The 19,109-nt window shown below is 42.6% G+C and overlaps 1 protein-coding gene across 1 annotated transcript in view; it reads left to right on the forward strand.

Annotated features, from left to right (window-relative positions):
• ahdc1 (AT hook, DNA binding motif, containing 1) overlaps window positions 1-19,109 on the forward strand; it is a 216,351-nt gene that overhangs the window by 177,090 nt on the left and 20,152 nt on the right. Inside the window, exons 2-3 of the mRNA XM_052036500.1 lie at window positions 396-433; window positions 10,587-14,422. Of these exons, the coding sequence (XP_051892460.1) occupies window positions 10,649-14,386 (3,738 nt within the window). The 5' untranslated portion in view covers window positions 396-433; window positions 10,587-10,648 and the 3' untranslated portion in view covers window positions 14,387-14,422. The remainder of the gene's footprint in view (window positions 1-395; window positions 434-10,586; window positions 14,423-19,109) is intronic.

A 19,109-nucleotide genomic window follows, 5' to 3' on the forward strand; every position in this document is an offset into this window, starting at 1 on the left:
CCGAAATTCAGTCCAGTGACATCACTGGAGCTCGGATCTCTTCTGACACTGGGCTCCTTTGACTTAAATGGAGCTGAATTTTGGGAATGGAGTCCAACACATTCTTTGCCCAGTGACCTGCATCCCTGTCCCATTGCCTGATGGAGACACAAGAGACTGCAGACGTTGAATACGGAGATATGGAAATCCTAATGCAGGGTTTCTCCCTCCACAGCTGCTGCTCGACCCGCTGAGTTCCTCCAGCAGATTGTTTGTTGTTCCATTGTCTAATATCTTGATGCAGTTTGGCTAGAACTTCAATACAGTTAATCTAGAATTGATTTGTGCAGCTTTTTGAGATTTTATACTTCTACCTATTAAATCTGTCTATCATATGTGTTATTTTTCATTCCCAGGGATGTACTGAAAAAAAGGAGCGATGTCACAACTAAAGGTAAGGGCATTTCCCTTTTCTACACAAGTCTTGAGGCAATGTTAATTTTCTTGATTTAATTTTCCAGTGCCACATTGGGGTTTCTTAATATTGTTAAATAAATTGAAGCTCTTTGATTTTAATGCGCCAAATGACTTTAAATTGTAATTTGGAGCTCTGTACAGAACATTAAAAAAAATTGGCAAATTATGATACAACAATTTAAATTATTTTCTGTTATTTTAAATCACCTGATTCCTAGGAGTATCAGTAAAATAACTTATAATTCAACAACAAAGGTTTCATACGCCAGTTTACTCTTTGAACACTCTTGTATCGCCCTTGCTAACGAAAATTTTTCATAAGTTAACCTAATTATTAAACAATGCTTAGTCTGATTTGAGTGAGTTTATTTGATTTGCCATTTCAAAGTGTCTGAAATTAATGCTGACTATAGATGAGAAGTGTTTGAATACCAAAATTCAACTTAAGTTTTGGCAGGGGAAAGGCTGGAGTATCTGATTTGGGTTGTGCAGAGAGTCAGCGGAGAAACTGTTCATCTTGAAATGAATGACATTTTATGTGAAAAGGGAATTAAAAACTTTTTTTTTAAGAAAACGATCATACTTCAAACACCATCAGCAGCAGCAGTGGTCCGACTGCACATACTCATAAAGCTGTAGATCTAACTCCGCTCATTCCAGTTAAAGCATTTTTATTTTGATTTCACGCAAACCCACCTAGTAAGAAAGTTGGTCCTGGTTGTCGAGGGAATCTGTTACCATTGGACATGGCTGGACCCTTGCTCCGGAGTCTGTAACTGTGACATGTTCCTTTTAATTAGTTCAGTAAGCAATTCCAAGTCGCACAGTAACTTGTGTGGCAGCTATAAACAAACCCAACAGATTGGCAAGTGTTATCACCCTTTATGTGTATCAATATGATATAAACCACCCCCAGTTTCCTTATAAACATCATTTAGACTCTGTTTAATCAACACTTAACACCCCAGTAACTTAGTATGTAAATAGGGGCCTGGTGTAGTTCTAATCCAGGCCATAGCAGAAGGGCTGAGTGGTAGATATTCATCCTTTATTGTATGTGCCTCAGCTTCTGGATTTGCGTTGAAGTTGATGCAGCCAAATTCCAGAAACTGCATTTGATGGGCATTGCAGGAGAGGATGAGGTTCTTCCCTCTGGTTTTTGATCGCAGTCTTGTTCTGCGTTACCCATGATCAATAGAACTACTTTGGAAGTGTTAAAGTTTCCTTGCTTTGACCAAAAGTTTGGGGAATATCAGTCAGATATTCTTATAATCGTACACTAACCTCTGCTGAAAATATGTATGAACAGATGCTGGATTTTTCTCAGTCCCAATGATACATCATGTACACTTCTGCCTGAGAGCGTGGTCATTTGAACTTGGCTGTGGTTCCACCCATGTTTGAATATTTGTCTAAATAAACTCTCAGAAGTAAAACGGCCCCTTCTGACTTGTGTCCACTGGACTGTGTCACGATGTGACCCTCTGCTTTTAGGAGAGGAGAGGAAAATATGAAGATGAGGGAAGCAAACTCTTTAACCAGATGCTAAATATTTTCACATCTAACTCATTTTATTTGTTCAACACATTGCCCAAACTCCGTCCCATCTGAATGGCCAAGAAACTGAAAGTATAAATAAGTTCCAGTATTTCAGTGCTCACACAAGCTGTAGCTGCTGCTTTCAATAGCACTTATCATATCATGTTACACTTCATTTTTAAGTTTGAACTGTGCCTGTAATGCATAATGGCCCAGATAGATCAGATAACACTAGAAATAAATTGACGCAGAGAATGGTTTCAAAGCATGTCCATTTGAAGTAAATTTTAAAAATACATATATTAAGGAAATTCCCATCCAGTAAAGCAGGAATCTAAACTTAACATATTAAGGTTAAAGTGCCCTCTTTATCCCAAGTTAAAGGATGTAACGTTTAACTAAACTTTTCCATTCAGATTCCTTTCTCAAGGTGGCTGTCGATAGGTTTTGTGAATTCTTGTTCCATCACCACAATGATCCCTTCTCTGATGCCCCATCCATCCTTGGCAGTGACTTTAACAGTGAGGGCATGGAGCGGAGAGGTGTCCGCGCTGCTTCAGGCACTGAGGTTTAATTTGCACGCTGGCCTCATGGGCACCTACCTACCCACACGGCGCACTGAGACGTGCATTCTCCACATTACCACTTTTTGGGTGTGGTTCCTATTCCAAATGCACTACACAAATTCTCCCACTCTGTGGCTTCCATCTCCCAATGTTCCTGCATTTCTTTTTCCTTGTGGTATGTGGAAACAGTGGCATTGCTGTTTTTATGAGCTTCCTCAAGGTTCTGGGAAGACGATGATGCCGTGCCTTTGTGGCAATTTGTTTTTTTACAATTCCGTGGCTGGCGTGGGTGGCACTTTGGAAACACTGACACCGGGTGGGGTTTAAGTTTCAATGAAGCCCAGACTAGTGCCATCACAGATTGATAATACAGAGAAACACTGCATTTCCTTGGGATGGCAGACCCTGGGGATGGACTTCCAACTCACACTTCTGCCACGTTTTACTGGAAATGGAGCTTGCGGAGAATGCACACAAACACATCTTAACGTGCAGTCACTGGACGATATCAAATGATTTTCACAGTCCTAAGCTAAATTAATGTTTTATACTAAAGTATCATTTCCCTTGTTATAAGTTGTAGAATTAAATATTTTTGAATTACTCAGGTCTAAATATTCTAGATATGAGAAATATTGTTCATAATTTAATATTTAATTGTTCTAATTATAAAATAATCTATTTGCTATAAATGATCAAGGCAATTGCAAAGAATAAGATGGGTTGTCCTTCACTTCAGGTCTCCTTCACATATTTTTGGTCTGTTACCTAGTCCTTTGTGTCTTTGTCTCTTTAAATTTTTGTTTTAAAGCATAAAAGCTTAGATCCAGTGAAAGGTTTATGATTCTCCCATGTCTGTGTGTTGTATAAGATTCCTAAAATGACAGTTTTACATTCCCCAAATCTATCTTTTGTTCCATGATTCCTGTAGAGAAGAATTCTTAAAAATCTCTCACCTTGTTGGTTATGTCGGTTCATGGCTCAGTGGGTCTCTCTGTCTCACCAGTAAGTCAGAAGGTTCTGGTACAAGAGACAGGAGCTAAGAGTCCAGGCAGACGCTCCTGGTGTAGTACTGGAGGGGCACCATTTCCAATGAGATGTTAAAGCTGAGATGTGCAAGATCCCAAGGCTTTAATACAAATAAGTAGTTCCCTGATAAAGTCGTAGAGGTAGGGAGCATGGAAATAGGCCCTTCGGCCCAACTTATCCATGCTGACCAAGTTGCCTACCGAAGCTGGTCCCATTTGTCCATATTTGTGATTTTGCCTGTATCCCTATAAACCTTTCCTATCCGTTGAAATGCCTTTTACATGTTGTAGTTGTACCCACTTCTACCACTTCCTCTGGCAGCTCGTGCCCCATACACCACCCTCTGTGTGTGAAAATGTTGCCCCTCAGGTCCCTTTTAAATCTTTCCGCTCTCACTTTAACCCTTTAGTTTTGGACTCCCCTTACCCTGGGGAAATGACTTTGGTTATTCACTCTATCTACACCCCTCATGATTTTACAGACCTCTGTAAGGTCACCCCTTAGTCTCCGATGCTCCAGGGGCAAAAGTCCTAACCTATCCAGCCTCTTCTTATAACTCAAGCCCTCCAGTCCTGGTAACATCCTCGTGAATCTATTTTGCACCCTCTCCAGTTAAAGAAGCCAATATTTAACCCTTAATTAACATCACTAAAATCAGTTATCTGGTTCTTATCACAATGATGTTTGTGGAATCTTGCTGTGCACTTTCTGTGTCAGTGACTGCACTTGAAATGTTTCATTAGCTGTAAGGCACTGTGCAAGAGATGTTAAAGGAGCTGCAGATCTTTTTATTGGGTTTTGTGTTTTCTGGACCTTGCCTCTTGTTTCACAGGAAAGTGCTTGGCTTGATCCCCTAAATGGAGCACTTAGTTATGACACGTCCCTTTTTCTTTCTCCCTGTTTTACAGGTATAGAAAAGGTGAGAGAAAATCTGCTCAGGTGTCTGGACACTTGCAGCTGTCCCCTCTGTAGGTTAACCCTGGGTGGAATTTGTAGACAACATGGCAGGTTTCTCCAGGCCATTAACCTGGAATGAGTTGTAAAAAGATAGCAATTGAACCAATCCATGGGGCTGAATAAGGGCTTCAAATGCCTTCTGAAAGACAACAGTAGGATATAATGTGGAATGATTGTGGAAACAAATCCTGACTAGGAACTGTCTCTGGATGAAGAAAGAGGCAAAGAAAGACTTGCATTTGTATAGAACCTCTGGAAACTCCTGTATGATATCTAACAGTGCTTTACAGAGAGTGCCACCTTGGAAGTGTAGTTCCCATTGTCCAGCAGGGAAAGTAAGCCTGCTTGCAGACATATTTCCACAAACAGCCAGACAATTGGTTTTGGTGATGTTGATTGGGGAATGGATATTGTCCAGAATGCTGGAAACAACCCCACTCTGAGATGCTGAGAGACCTGGGTGTCTTAGTGCATGATTTATAAAAGGATCTTACGTAGGTAGTGCAAGTGGTTAGGAAAGCTAAATGTTTTTGTTTATTGTTGGAGCAATTGAAGACAAAGTGGGAGCTTATGCTTCACTTATAAATGGCATTGTTTATTCTATTGGTTTCCTTATTTAAGGAAGGATGTTAATGTGTTTGGAAGCAATTCAGAGAAGTTCTTATCTCCAAGAGGCTTATGAGAGAGTGTTGGATAGCCAAACGTCATTTCCATTGGCGTTCAGAAGAGTGACAAGGGATTTGATTGAAACTTAAAATTCTGAAGGGTCTTGACAGGATGTGGGGAGGATGTTTCTTTTGGGGGAGAACTAAGAGGTCACCATTTAAAGCAGAGATGAAGTGATTTTCAATCAGAGGGTCTTGAATATCTGGAACTCCCTTTCTCAAAGGACGGTGGAAGAACAGTCTTTGAAAATTTTTAAGGCAGAGCTAGGTGGATTCGTGATAAACAAAGTTGAAGGGTTACCATGGTAACAGAATACATAGTTGAGATTACAATCAGATCAGCCAGGACATTAAATGATGGAGCAGGATGGAGGAGCTGAGTGACCTCTGTTTGCTCCTAACTTCTATTGTCATAGGTTTACAAAACTGGCCTGGAATTTTTTTACATCCACCTTGGCTTAATGTCTCATCTGAAAGAAGGCAACTCTGACAGTGCAGTACTCCCTCAGTACTACACTGATGTACCAGCCTGGATTTTTGTGCTTAGGTCCCTGGGGTGGGACTTCTGACTGAGAGCAAGTGACCCACTGAGCTGTCAACCTTTGAGATAGTCCTGAAAACAGGCATCACTTAAACCGATTTCTATTCATAAAAAAGTGACTTCATATCACCTGTCCTTCCACTGCTTTGTGTTAGGAAACATTTATCACGTTTGTAGAAACTGGATGGTGAGGAGTGTAAAACAGAAGAGGTTGCTGGCGATTGTTTTCAGCTTTCCAAAGTGAAGGACCAAAAGAGTAGATTAAAATTGTATGGGGTTGGGGGGGGGGGGTGTTGGGGAGGGGAAGGGAAGGGGAGAGGAAAGACAATGGTGGAAACTAGTAGCTTCAGGGCAGCAATTGTTTTTCCCCCAAATTAGTCCTTGAGAAATTTAAAAGCAAAATCTGCAAATGCTGTCAAATAAAGCAGAAAATAATGGAAATCCTCAGCAATACAGGCAGCATCTGTGGGGAGAAACAGTTCGTCTTTCATGTCACTGACCTTCCATAAAGGCCAGGAAAGTTGGAAATCAAACATTTTTTTTATATTTGTGCAGAAGAGGCAGGGATGGGGAGACCACACAGACCGTCTGCAATGGATGCAGACCAAGAGAAACTGAATGGCGGTGGCTGGGAGAGGGCTTTGAAGGCTGGCTGATTGCAGCTGATCCATTTGGAGGAGGTACAGATAAGGAAAAATGATTGAGGGCAGAGAAAAAAAGCTCTGAAGCTGTGAGATATAAAACACTGCAGTTGCTGAAAATCTGAAATAAAAAAGAATGCTGAAAGAGAAAAAAAATGTCCAGCAGGTGAAAAGGCGTCAGCGGAGGGAGAAACAGAACTAACGATACAAGTTGATGACCTTTCATCAGATATAGCTACAGTGAACATCAGCTGGTATCGAGCTAGGTATCTGAACCTTTTGAATTCAATATTAAGCCTTGAGGTCTGTCCTGTGCCAAGTTGGAAGGCAAATTGCTGTTTCCTGAGTGTATTTTGGGTGTCGTTGGAACAAGAGGCCAGATTAAGGGTGAAGTGAAGCACAGGGTCCCCTTCATGGACTGTTCTGCAAAGTGGTCATCCAGTCAACATTTGTAGAACAGTGCCTCTGACCTCGATGTCTTTGGCTTCTTACTCTGTTCCGACAAATCCCAGTGGAATCACGAGCAACAGGATCTCATCTTCTGTCCAGACACATGACAGCCTTTGGGATTCAGCGTTTAGTTCAACAATATCAGATAACCAGTCATTCTCGTATCTGTGACATTAATCTGGGTTTCTCTCCCCACAAGTGCTGCCTGACCTGTCGGGTATTTTCAGTGTTATCTTTTATTTAAGATTTCCAGCAACTGAAGTGTTTTGTATCTTAGAGACCCAGCATCTTCTTTTCCCTCTTTCCTCGTTCATCCTGCTCATTTTTACACCTCCTGCAGATAAATCAACAGCAGTTAACCAGCCTTCCACACCCACTCTCAGGCACCACTCGGTCTCCCTTGGTCTCCACCCAGTGACAGACATTCCCTTTGTTCTCTTCATCCCTACCCTTTCTCTAAAACATAAGACATGTCCGTTTCTACCTTTTCCTCCCCATTTTTACTTACCTTTCTGTCCACAGTTAGAAGATGAGAAATAGGATCTGGTTAGTCAACCTGTCAAGCTGCACTGCTTCTCACTGAGATCCTCCACCACAAGTCCGCCATTCCCTCCAATCCCCTTGGTGTCCAAAAATACCTTAATCCAGCCTTGAATACAGTCAAGGAATGAGCTTCCACAGCTGTCTGGGATAGAGAATCCTGTCTGAGGATTCACACACCTTGAGTGAAGAAGTTTCTCCTCACCTCAGGCCAACCTGTTATCCTGAGACAATGTCACTAATTCTGGACTCAGCAGCCTCTCAACATCTACCCTCTTAATCCCCCTCAATATCCTCAAAAGACCTATTTCCCCCCTCCCCCCTTCTTCCTTCAGAACTCCAATGAGTATAGCCCATTCTCTCCATCCAAGGAACTCATTTAACAGATCTCACTTGCACTGTCTCTGCAACAAGTATCTCCCTTTGGCATGGAGGTGTATTAAATAGGCATGATTATTCACTTCGAGGTTAGAGCTACTGGCATTAAGCATCTTCGTGATGAGTGATGCCAAACCTTGATCCAGTACCTCATTTGAAAAGGGGTTCAAAACCAACCAGAAATCTGTGGGTAACCACAATCGTGCTGGGTTGAAGACTTTACTAGAGAAGGATTGCTGGGCTGAGATGCAGAAGCGAGACATGTGGGAGTGCTAGGTAAAGTTAAAGTATCTGTATCATTTGATGAAGGGTGTTGTATCCCCAAAACACAATAGTGTGGTGAATATAAAATACTCCAGTCAAAATATTAGGGGTCAGGAGTATCTTTTGTTGGCCATCTTATGTTCTCGAGAATAACTATGTTCCTTTTAGACAGAGCAGCCATGTGCCGTGCTGAACCTGAATCATTTCAGCTACCTCATCGCTTTCTGCTTCCATTTCCGTTCATCGTCTTATTTTTATTGCTGACTGATTTCAAATTCTGTCTGCAATTCAAGAAAGTTTCTTCATCTTCTGAATAGCTGCTGCTTTCTCTAAATAATGTTTAATAGAGGGGTGAGACCAAAGACATGAGTTAGAAATTCAGTTGTGTTTGCTGGTGTTAACTTGGGGCTCTCCAATTGGCACCAACCTTATCGAGTATCAGGGGTGGGGCGGCAGGGATTTTAGGAGAGGAGAGGACATCTGTTTAGAACCAGTGTTCAGAGACAAATTTCTTCCTCAGACACTTGACAGGAAAGGAAAGAGGCATGAGACTGATGGGATTGCTCTGCTCGAGGTCAGCATGGATCTGATGGGCCAAATGGCCACCTCCTATGTCATTATAATTATGGAAGGAACAAATAAAAGCAGGTCCAAAAACATGAGGGCAAAAAAATAAAGATGAACAAAAGCAAATGGCTAAAGTTGGAATTTACTTTTATGATGCATCATTTGCTCTCCTTCAAGAGAATGGGAAGTCTACCCCCACCCCCCCCTCGCTTTTTGCTGCTATCCGTAGATAGCGGCATAACTGTTGGTTTGAGGCTGAAAGTTCTACGTCGGCAAGTTTTCAGAACAAGAGCCCTGGGGAGTTTGTAGCACTGTGATAAAGAAGTTGTGGGCATTTAGAAATATCGGTGAGAACCTTGAAGCTGCCATGCAGGGGGTGTGATGGTTTTAAGAACAGTTCTCTGGCACACCTGTTTAAGTGAAGCTTTCACTGGTTCTATTGTCACTGACCACAGAAGAACCATTAAAGAAGTGGCAATCTGTTTTCAAAACTGTGCTTCCTCTACCCAGTCTTTGACTCGTTGTAATCTGCTCCCTGCTGGATCTGGCATAACCTCAGAACCTCTAACCTCCTTTGATAGGAACCCTTTAGGGTAACCATTGTTTGTGAAAGAGACTTGAAGTGAAGGGAAAAGGCATTGTAATGTTTCTTTGAATAATAGTCTCCTTAATACCTGACCTACATTTTCCTGTTTTAAGACCTCTGGTTGGCTAAGTCAACAGAAAACATTTGGGTAAATATTTGACGCAAGGTCACATTATACACTGCGTCACTGGAGAAAGTTACAGACCTTTAATGAGAATATTAATTTACTTTAAAATGTGAAACTTAAAGACATCCCTATTGGCAGAATCAAAAATAGACCCATGGTAAGAAATGGAGACAATCATTTGGAGAATAAGCATTGCTATGCCTGGAGTAGTTAACCTTCATACTTTATTTAAAATTGTTCTACTAAATTAAAGTTTTCATATAAATCTTAATCACATCAAATTAACACCAGGGGTTAGTTTGATATAGTAACTAAAATATTGGATCAAACATACTGCACTTTCTCCTAACCCTAATAAATTAATTAATTCCAAGATTTGAACCTTAAATTGAGTAGAACAACTGAATGCTTTATTTTAAAATGTAGCTATGTGCTCTTATCTTGGCTAATCTGACAAAATATTTTTTCCTTCCATGTTTATATGCCACTATAATCTACCACATTTCATAGTCTTCTGTGTAAACCTGTTTACATTTATAAATAGCAGGATCATATGTAGGCAGTTTAAAATAAATCAGCGTGGTTTTTATTTTTTTTAAATTTGTTTTAACTATAGGTGCTTCCATAAACTGTAGGAGTTCACAAACCAACACCTATTCCAATGCTGCTAACATTAACATTCAAAGAGTACTAAAGGAGAACACACACACCAGCCATAATAACAATGTCCGCTTCTAAGGAACCTTGTAATGGCTCTGAAGAAACTGAAGGTGTTCCTTCACCCAATGGGTCTCTAGAGGTAAAAGATGGTCAGTATTCAAATGCATACACTTATAATCAACCAGATACTGTGATTCAAATGGATTCAGTTGGTATTTGTGAGACTAGGAAAACACAAAGCTGTTTTAACAAGGAAAGCCTTAAGTCAGACATAAGGTCAGACCAGACCAGCATTGGTAAAGCAGAAAAAAATGAAGTTGCAAAAGAAACACTCCATAGAAGTTTTCCAAATGCTTCATTGGGAACTGGGAAAAGAAAGATTAACAACATTGTGGCATTGCTGAAAAACAAATGTGGCAATGGCAAAAATAATTTGTACCCTGTAGTAACTTTAAGAGATATCATGAAAGACTTAAATCTCTTGTCTAATGACATGCAGAATAATGGCATCAAACTCAGTTGTGATGCACTTAAAGTTGACTCCAACACCTTTCAAAGTAATGGAAGCAAAGTAGCAAAGAATGAAAAGACAGGATTACAGTATAGTTTCTTTTCTTCAGTTGTGCTTGCTAGCAGTGTTAGAAGCCCAGCGGAAAGCCTACATGTAACATCTAAAGCTCAGATGGCAAACAGAAGACAAGCAATGGATAGATCACAAAGGAAGGAGAGCACAGACCATTGTGAACGCAGACATGTTGAATTTGGCAAGTTTGATTCTGCCAATACAGGTTCCAAAATCGAAGCGCTGATCTCATCTGCGGTTCCTAACAACAATAGCTTCTTTGAAAATATGTCTTCGTTGTATAGTGTGCCAGAACATAGGCACCATGTAAACTGTGAAAGCTCCAAAGCTGGTATTCTGAAACACAACCAGAATGAGAGGGAATTAAACGCGGGACTCCTTCTAGCCGAGACAACGTGTAAAAAGTACGCTCTGAGAAAAAAGACAATGGTCCAGTATAATCGAGAAAGTAGCCTGGAACAACTTGAGTTTGAAAAGTACTGCAAGAGTGTTTCTATTCCTTCAGTATCAACAGTAGGTTGTCAAGATTATGGAGCTGTCTCTCGGTTGCCACTTAAAAGGACAATTTTCAATAAAAATCCAAAATATAAATGCAAAGGAAGTCGGAAGATGTTAGTTAAGATAACAAAAATCAATATTCAGAAGTACCTGATACAAACTGAGAGAAAGACAAAAATGTGCCAAAAGCTTCTAACACACAACAATCTGAGTTCAGGAGTCAAGATGCAGTACATCACAATGCCAGAACAAAACATGGCTGCGGTCCCAACGATGAAGAAAGGTCGGAGAAACAAGATGACGATGCTGCCTACGGGTGATGTCCCTGTAGTCATTAAAAGAAAAAGAGGGAGGCCACGGAAAGTGCTACCTGAAGGCAGCATTGAACCTACCAATCACGTGAAAAGAAAGCCCAGGCACCACAAACTTTCTCCCCCACAGCCGACATACATTGCTGGATCCAATGACAGCACTACAGACTATGCAGATGTTTTGTCCAAATTGGCCTTTTTAACCAAACAGAGTTTGATCTTGGGCAGATGCTCACCGCCCAGATGTTGGTCTCCCAGTGACCCTGGATCCTTTCAGAGATCAGCCTCCATGCACCAAGATATGTCGCAGTTTTACCGAACGTTAGCAGGCACACGGAGGAGGGGTGGTAAAGCAGGCTGTTCACGAGGACGGCAAGTTGGGCAATTTGCAGAGTCATCTTCTACCTTTAGCGATTTCTTCGAGGGTATTGGAAAGAGAAAACGGATATTCTTAGGTGAAACCAAATTGTATGCAAGAAAATGCAAGTGGGGTACAGAAATGAAAGAGAAACCAGTCCAAAGACGGAAACCATACAAGCGAGCAATTCCGTTCCCAGAGCACAGCATTTTTCAGAACATGAATGCTGAGAATTCCGAATGGGCCAGACAAAATGAGAATTGTTGGGCCACAGGCCAAGGTTACCCTTCAAAGCAAATCAGGAATGGATTGTACCCTTCCTACCCAGGAATGTCAACGCAATCATTTCCCAATGCCATTTGGGATTCGAGGTCCATGTCGAGGAATGGATATTTAATGGGTCGGCTTTCCTCTAACCAAAGCAATGTTGCTCAGCAAAGTCCTGGTTGCATTGCTGGTTACTTCCGTTCACTTCTCGATTCAGATGATTCTTCAGATTTGATGGACTTGTCATTTTCACAGGCTGGGCAAGAATCATGTAATATAACTGGAGGCTTTGGAGTCAGTAGTTCAACGCCACCGTCAAGGCACTTAACACATTTCCAAGAAGGTTTTGAGAAAACCAACTCCCCTAATTGTGCTAGCACCCAGCAGCATGCAAACCAAACAGGACAGACTTACCCACAGATGATCCCAGATAATTCCGATAGTGTTGATTACGGCTCCTCGTATCATTCTTCTGAGACAGAAACTTTCCAAAGAGTCGCTCCTCAGCCAGCCCTCTCTAGGCAGAGTGGCCTCTCGTGTCAGCAGACTCCAGATAACTATGGCCATTATGGTAATTACAGAATGAAAACTCAAAGTTTCAGTAATTCGGATACACTGCAGCAACCTAGAGAGCTTTCTGGTCTGGACTTTCTAGGCACCAGAGATTGTACATTTGGCTATGACACAAGCAATAATACTTCTTCTCAATCCACCTCTGCTGATGCATTCAATCAACATGCAGTTGGTTCAAAGCTACACTTTAATACCGCTTCTCCATTTAATTCTTTCAGACCAGACCCCCGCAGTCCAATGTCCTTACAAGCATCCTTAACTTCTGAGAGTCAATCAGATGCAGCCTGTTCTATGGACCACCCATCTCAGAAATACTTTAATTCACCACAATTATCGACTGATACCAGGATGGCATTCTTTAGAGGACTTCAACTGAGTGGTAAATCCGGTTTTAATCTATGTGATGGGAATATGGCACATTTTAATCACCATTACACTCCAGTATTAGATTATAACAGCTTGAATGAATCAAAGGACATTTTGGATATCTCAAACTATACACCTCAGAAGGCCAAGCTAAGGTCGTTTCCAGAGACGCTCACGGAATCATCATCTCACTTTAACACGGCTTTTGGGAATTCTGAAGGCGGTGGGAACATTTGCAGCAATATAGCAAGTGAGGAAAAGTCTAGTCTCTCCAGCCTGGAGAAGTTAATGATGGACTGGGATGAAACCATACCCGTTGAAAGAGCTGGACCAAAAGTGGGTTCCAAACGTCTGTGGAACCATCACGTACCTTTCCCCAGTGATTCCAGAGTCCTGTACGGAAGGCGGAAGCGGGTTGATATGTCCAGCCCTCCTCACTTGCTTTTTCCTGCATCTCCCCCATTCTTTCCCAGGAAGACGTCAGCACCCAGACAGATGAGGAACGTCAGAAGCCCGTCTACTTCAAATAAAAAAGAACAGTCTGTCCGTAAATCAAAGCTATTACAGAAAATTCCAGGAGCAAGCCCTGCGTTCTCTGAAAGTCCAGACTGTGGTTTAGACTATGGCTATGGCGGAGATAGCACTCTGCCTTCAACTCTCTCAAATGTCCAAAATTTCCAAGTTCCAAAAAGCGATCAGAAAGAATATTGTAGCTTATATTCTCCAGGCTGCACCCGACCAATGCCTGATGAAAGTTTTCCAGCAAGATTCGCTGGTAATGATATTCAAGAAACTGTTTCCATGTATTCAGACCTAAAGCAATCTGCAGTGGAAGCAGAACAGCTCTCTGTTCAGACACTGCAGCACTCAATCAGCCAAGACCATGAAAGACTCCTGCCCGATAACCGAGAGCTTTATCCATTGCATACCCCAGGGTATGCAGGCAGTTTGGAGTCAACTGAAGGAAAGAAACATCCAACTTTTTATGACACATTAGAAAACAGCACCGATGTTTCTCAGAGCACTGCAGCAGCCAACCAAGATTTGTTAGCTTCACATCTCCAGTTTGATGCTGATAATGCAGCTGTTTTGGAAACAAATGCTGGGTATTTGCAGAATTCTGCTCCTTACAGCTCACTGGATGAGAACAAAAAAGAAGCTGAACTGTCTTTGTTTGGGATTCAGAGAAGAGATAATATATCCACTTCCAGACCCCAAATAATCCCTCTAAACACAGTAGCACAAATTGAGAAACAAGCACAGAAGCTTGCTATGGATTACGGCGGTTCCCCTTATGCCAGTGCTACAATAACCACGGCAAACACCTCGCCAGCATCAAGTGATTCTTCTATACATGTGGACAGTAACTACACCGACAAACAAGGGAATCGTAGACCGACACCGATGGGCTTACTACTGGACCAAAATCAGGATGAGCTGTACGCAGGAAACGCTTCACAGTGATGTCTGATGACTTTGCAAGAAAATCAGTGCAATTAGGTAAGACTGTGCTGTTAATTGATCTCCTCCAGCTAGAGTTAGTGATAACCGAAATGTCCTCATTATGAAGTGCAACATTTGTTGTTGGGTTCCGCACCGTATGATGTGATGTATTGTCAGCCAACATTTATCGTTTGATGCAAAACATTAGAAATGCTCAAGAACTGTTTTTTTTATATATATTACAATTCTGGATAATGTGTGAATGCTGTGATTATAGTCTAATATATTTGGCTACGTTAATGGGTAAGAGGAATATGCATTTGGGGCTCTGTGTCTTTCTTTGTCAATATTTTTATTAATTTCAAATAAGTACAAAATGCATGAAACAAAGGAAAAAAAGATGTTACAAAATAGATTATATTGAGTCACACAAGAAATCACAATGCTTCATATTGATAAACAAAAAAAAATCAATTGATATTGATGAGTTGGAATAATCTTATTATAAAAGAAAATCTAACCCCACTACCAAAACCAAAGCTGTTTAGTAACATCCTAAAGGCATAGTGGTATCGGCCAATATCTGTACATTTAGCACCAAATCAGTGGTTTTGAAAGTAATTCAAAAAAGGTCCCCATAATATTTGAAAGTTCAGAATAGATCCATGGGGGCTTTGTGTCAAAGACCTTTTTAAGTTTGAGCAGCTATCACCCACCTCCCCAGCCCCACATCTCCAACAGAAAATAAACCAACCATCTTCAATTGTTTGTCTTCTATGTCTATTGAAGGAGATGAAGGCTGTGCCTCACATTGACAAACAGCTCTGTGCTTTGGATATTTAAATGACATGATGACTTCTGACCAAGTTAACAAGTTGTGTTCCCGATGAAGGGTCTCGACCTGAAATGTCGACTGTTTATTTCCCTCCGTAGATGCTGCCTGACCTGCTGAGTTCCTCCAGCACTTTGTGTGTGTGTTGCTCCAGATTCCAGCATCTGTAGAATCTCTTGTGTCTCTGTTCAAGTTGTGTTCCATGCTGCCTACAAAGCCATTCCCAGTTACTGTTGTGGTCATGTTTTACCAGCTGAGTGCTGTGTCCTGCTTTACTTTTGGATTGAAGTTCCAAGTCAGATCAGAGCAGTTGTTTTCCTGTCCTCAAACCCATGAGAAGCTGCTCCCCCAACTTTTCGGGAAAACAAAATTAAAGAGAGGGAAGAAAACCACACGGGGAAAGATGGCATGACATAGAGAGGGCATGGAGGGGATTTACAAGGAAGTTGCCAGGGCTGGTGAATTAGAGTTATGGAGCAAATCTGTCTGGGCTGGGGCGGTTTTCTTTGAAAGAGGAGAGGTTGAGAAGAGATATATAAAATTATGGGAGGATGAGGTGGGAGTAAAGGTGGATGGACACAGTCTTTTTCCCAGGGTAAGGGGAGTCTAAAACTAGAGGGCACAGGTTTAAGGTGAGAGGACCTGAGGGGCAAGTTTTTTCACACAGAGGGTGGTGGGTATGTGGAATATACCCACATAGACGTGGGTATATGGGGATGTACCCATACCTATACCCATATATGGGCTGCCAGATGAAGTGGTAGAGGCAGGTACAATTAAATTTTTAAAGACATTTGGACAGGTACATGGATAAGAAAGGTTCTGAGGGATATGGGCCAAGCACAGGAAACTGGGACTATGTCAGGAAGGCATCTTGGTCAACATGGACTGAAGAGACTGTTTCCTTGCTGTATAACTCTATGACACCGAGGGCTGATTTCTGTTATCAGGGAGACCATTAACAGAGGTGAAAGACAGAAGGATCAGAGGGGAGGTTGAGGAAAAATAATTTCGCGAGAAGGGTCGTGGGGGTCTGGTTCTCGGTTCCTGTAAGGGCAGTGGAGGCAGAAATCCTCAGTGCTTTCAGGAAGTGCCTCAAGGACTAGTTGAAGAACCATAACCAAGGCCACAGACCGAGCACTCGGAGCTGAGGATAGGCTGGGAGGATTCTTTTGGCTGGCATGGAAATTGAATGGCCTCTTGCTGCACCTTGTGATTCTATCCCAGAAACTCAGCTTGACTGGGAGTGTGTGTTTGTGATTCTGACGAGCATTAATTTCACCTCAACGTTGGGTTGTTGGCTGTGACACTGCAAGCAAACCAGCCCCTGGCTTCAAGCCCTTTAACCATCCCATCTATTCCCACCCAGTCAAGATCCTGACCCGCCCTGGCAACCTTTCAGTTGGAGGATTAGTTAATGAAATGAAATGAGATATTTGGGGAACTCCCATTTCAGGTTTCCATGGACTAATGAACAATTGTAGATTAGAGAAGCGGAGGATTTTTACAATGCAGCACAAGGATCTGCCAAAGAATTCCCAGGTTCCAGTGGATTTTCAGTAATGATAACAACACAAACAAACTGCTGGAGGAGCTCGGCGGGTCAGACAGCATCTGTGGAGGGAAAGGGATGGTCGATGTTTCGGGTCAAGGATGCAAGGTCTCGACTCAAAACATCGACCATCCCTTTCCCTCCACAGATGCTGCCCGACCCACTGAGTTCCTCCAGCAGTTTGTTGTTGCTCCAGATTCCAGCATCTGCAGCCTCTGTCTCTCTGTTGTGATAGCAGCACTTGTCCAATGAGCTGCAGTATATTGTTTGGTAGGATGATTAGCCACTGTACACTGCGTGACAGAAGAATCAGGAGGGAGTTGGAGTCATACAGCACAGAAACAGGCCCTTCGGCCCAACTAACCCATGCTGACCAAGATGCCCCATCCAAGCTAGTCCCATTTGCCGGTGTTTGGCCTATAACCTTCTAAACCTTTCCAATCCATGTACCTGTTCAACTGTTCGAAAGGCACGGTAGCGTAGCGGTTAGCGTAACGCTTTACAGCGCCAGTGACCCTGGTTCAATTCCCACCGCTGTCTGTAAGGAGTTTGTATGTTCTCCCCGTGTCTGCGTGGGTTTCCTCCGGGTGCTCCGGTTTCCTCCCACATTCCAAAGATGTAAATGTTAGGAAGTTGTGGGCATGTTATGTTGGCACTGGAAGCGTGGCGACACTTGCGGGCTGCCCCCAGAACACTCTACACAAAAGATGCATTTCACTGTGTTTCGATGTACATGTGACTAATAAAGAAATCTTGTCTTATCTTTTAAAAATTATTATTTGTACCTGCCTCAACCACTTCCCCTGGCAGCTCGTTCCACATACCACTCATTGTGTAAAACAGTTGCCTCTCAGGGTCCTATTAAATCTCTCCCCTCTCACCTTAAACCTATGCCTCGAGTCCTTGATTCCCCAACCCTGGGAAAAAAAACTGAGTGGATTCACCCTATCTATACCCCTCATGATTTTATACACCTCCAAGGAGTTGATGGGTATGTCAGAGAGAACAGGTTACAGGGAAATAACTGAGGGAATTCTACTGACAGAGTTGCTCTGAGAGCCAGCATAGACTCGATGAGCAGAGTGGCCTCCATCTGTGTCCTTGAGAAATAGTGAGGAATTCACCATCCCGTTTGTCATGGAGCCAGCCTATGGGCACTGTGACCACACACCTCATCCACACGTAGCTCTTTGTTTAGTGCAGTCGACCAGACGTCTGTGATTGTGTGTAAAGGGAAGTAGTCTGTAGAAGGGTGTTGCCTGCATGGGAGTTCTCCCTCACCACACCCACTCCGGTCTGTGTGTGATCATTAACTCTCCCGGTACGGCTGGCACAGGACAAGTCTGGGCCAAGGGAATGTCGGGCGCTGAGAAGATCGGGGAGCAGAAATTCACGGTGCTTGAGGTGACCGAGTAATAGTGCAGTCTGTGGGCATCGCATTCCCCTTCTGACATTTCGCTCAAAGTCTGAAATAAAAGCAGCAAACCCTGAAGCCCTTGGACACAGCGGGCGGTAACGGTGGGGAGGGAGCGCTGCTGGGCTGGGTCAGAGAGACTGGTAGTCAGTGAGCCTGTTCTTTCACATACATTCATGTTTTTAATTAAGAGCAGTTCAGTTATGTTTTAAATAGCTTAACATTTCATAATTTTTAACTTTTCTCTTAAAAATATTGTTTCTAAATTTTGGTGATCACCGGAGACAGGTGGAAGTAGAGGACAGGCCTCGACAGGGCCATCACGGTGGTCTTTGGGCAGCACCTTGGGTTCTGCTGCCTGAGGGGTCCTGGTGGCTTGGAGCCCACCACACCCCACAGATACTGCAGTGTGGAGGCCCTGCTTATTGAGGGCTGCCTGGCTCGGGAGTTAGGGAGGGGATTCCGCGAAACAGGCTACTTCCCAGCGATGACCCCTCATCAGATTCTGGAAAAAAGCTAAAGATGTGGCTGATCTCAAGGAAAGAAAGAGATGAGTAGGAGAAGGAAGAGCACAGGGGAAGGCCATGATAGGAGGGAGGTCCTCTCCTGGGTTTTGTGCTCCCAGATAAATTGTCACTCATTCCCACTTTTCTGTTCCCAACAATTTCACCTCACTTTCCATGGCACAAGTTATGTAAATGAGCAGAGTTGCTAATGATCCTGATGCTGTGCACTGACGGCAAGCGCACTGAAGTTTAAACCCAGACCTGAAGTTTCTGCATACAGATTGTGATCTGATAACTCTTCCAAAACATGAAGATAACCTTGATTATATCGAGTCATTTTCCAATACGTAGACATCACTGGAAAATACTGTTCATTCTTCATTGCCCTTGTGAAAGTGGGTGTGAGATGTCTTTAACTTCTGGTGAGGACACTCCTGGTG

Source organism: Pristis pectinata, chromosome 22, assembly GCF_009764475.1.
Source record: "Pristis pectinata isolate sPriPec2 chromosome 22, sPriPec2.1.pri, whole genome shotgun sequence".
Classification (NCBI taxonomy): Eukaryota; Metazoa; Chordata; class Chondrichthyes; order Rhinopristiformes; family Pristidae; genus Pristis; species Pristis pectinata.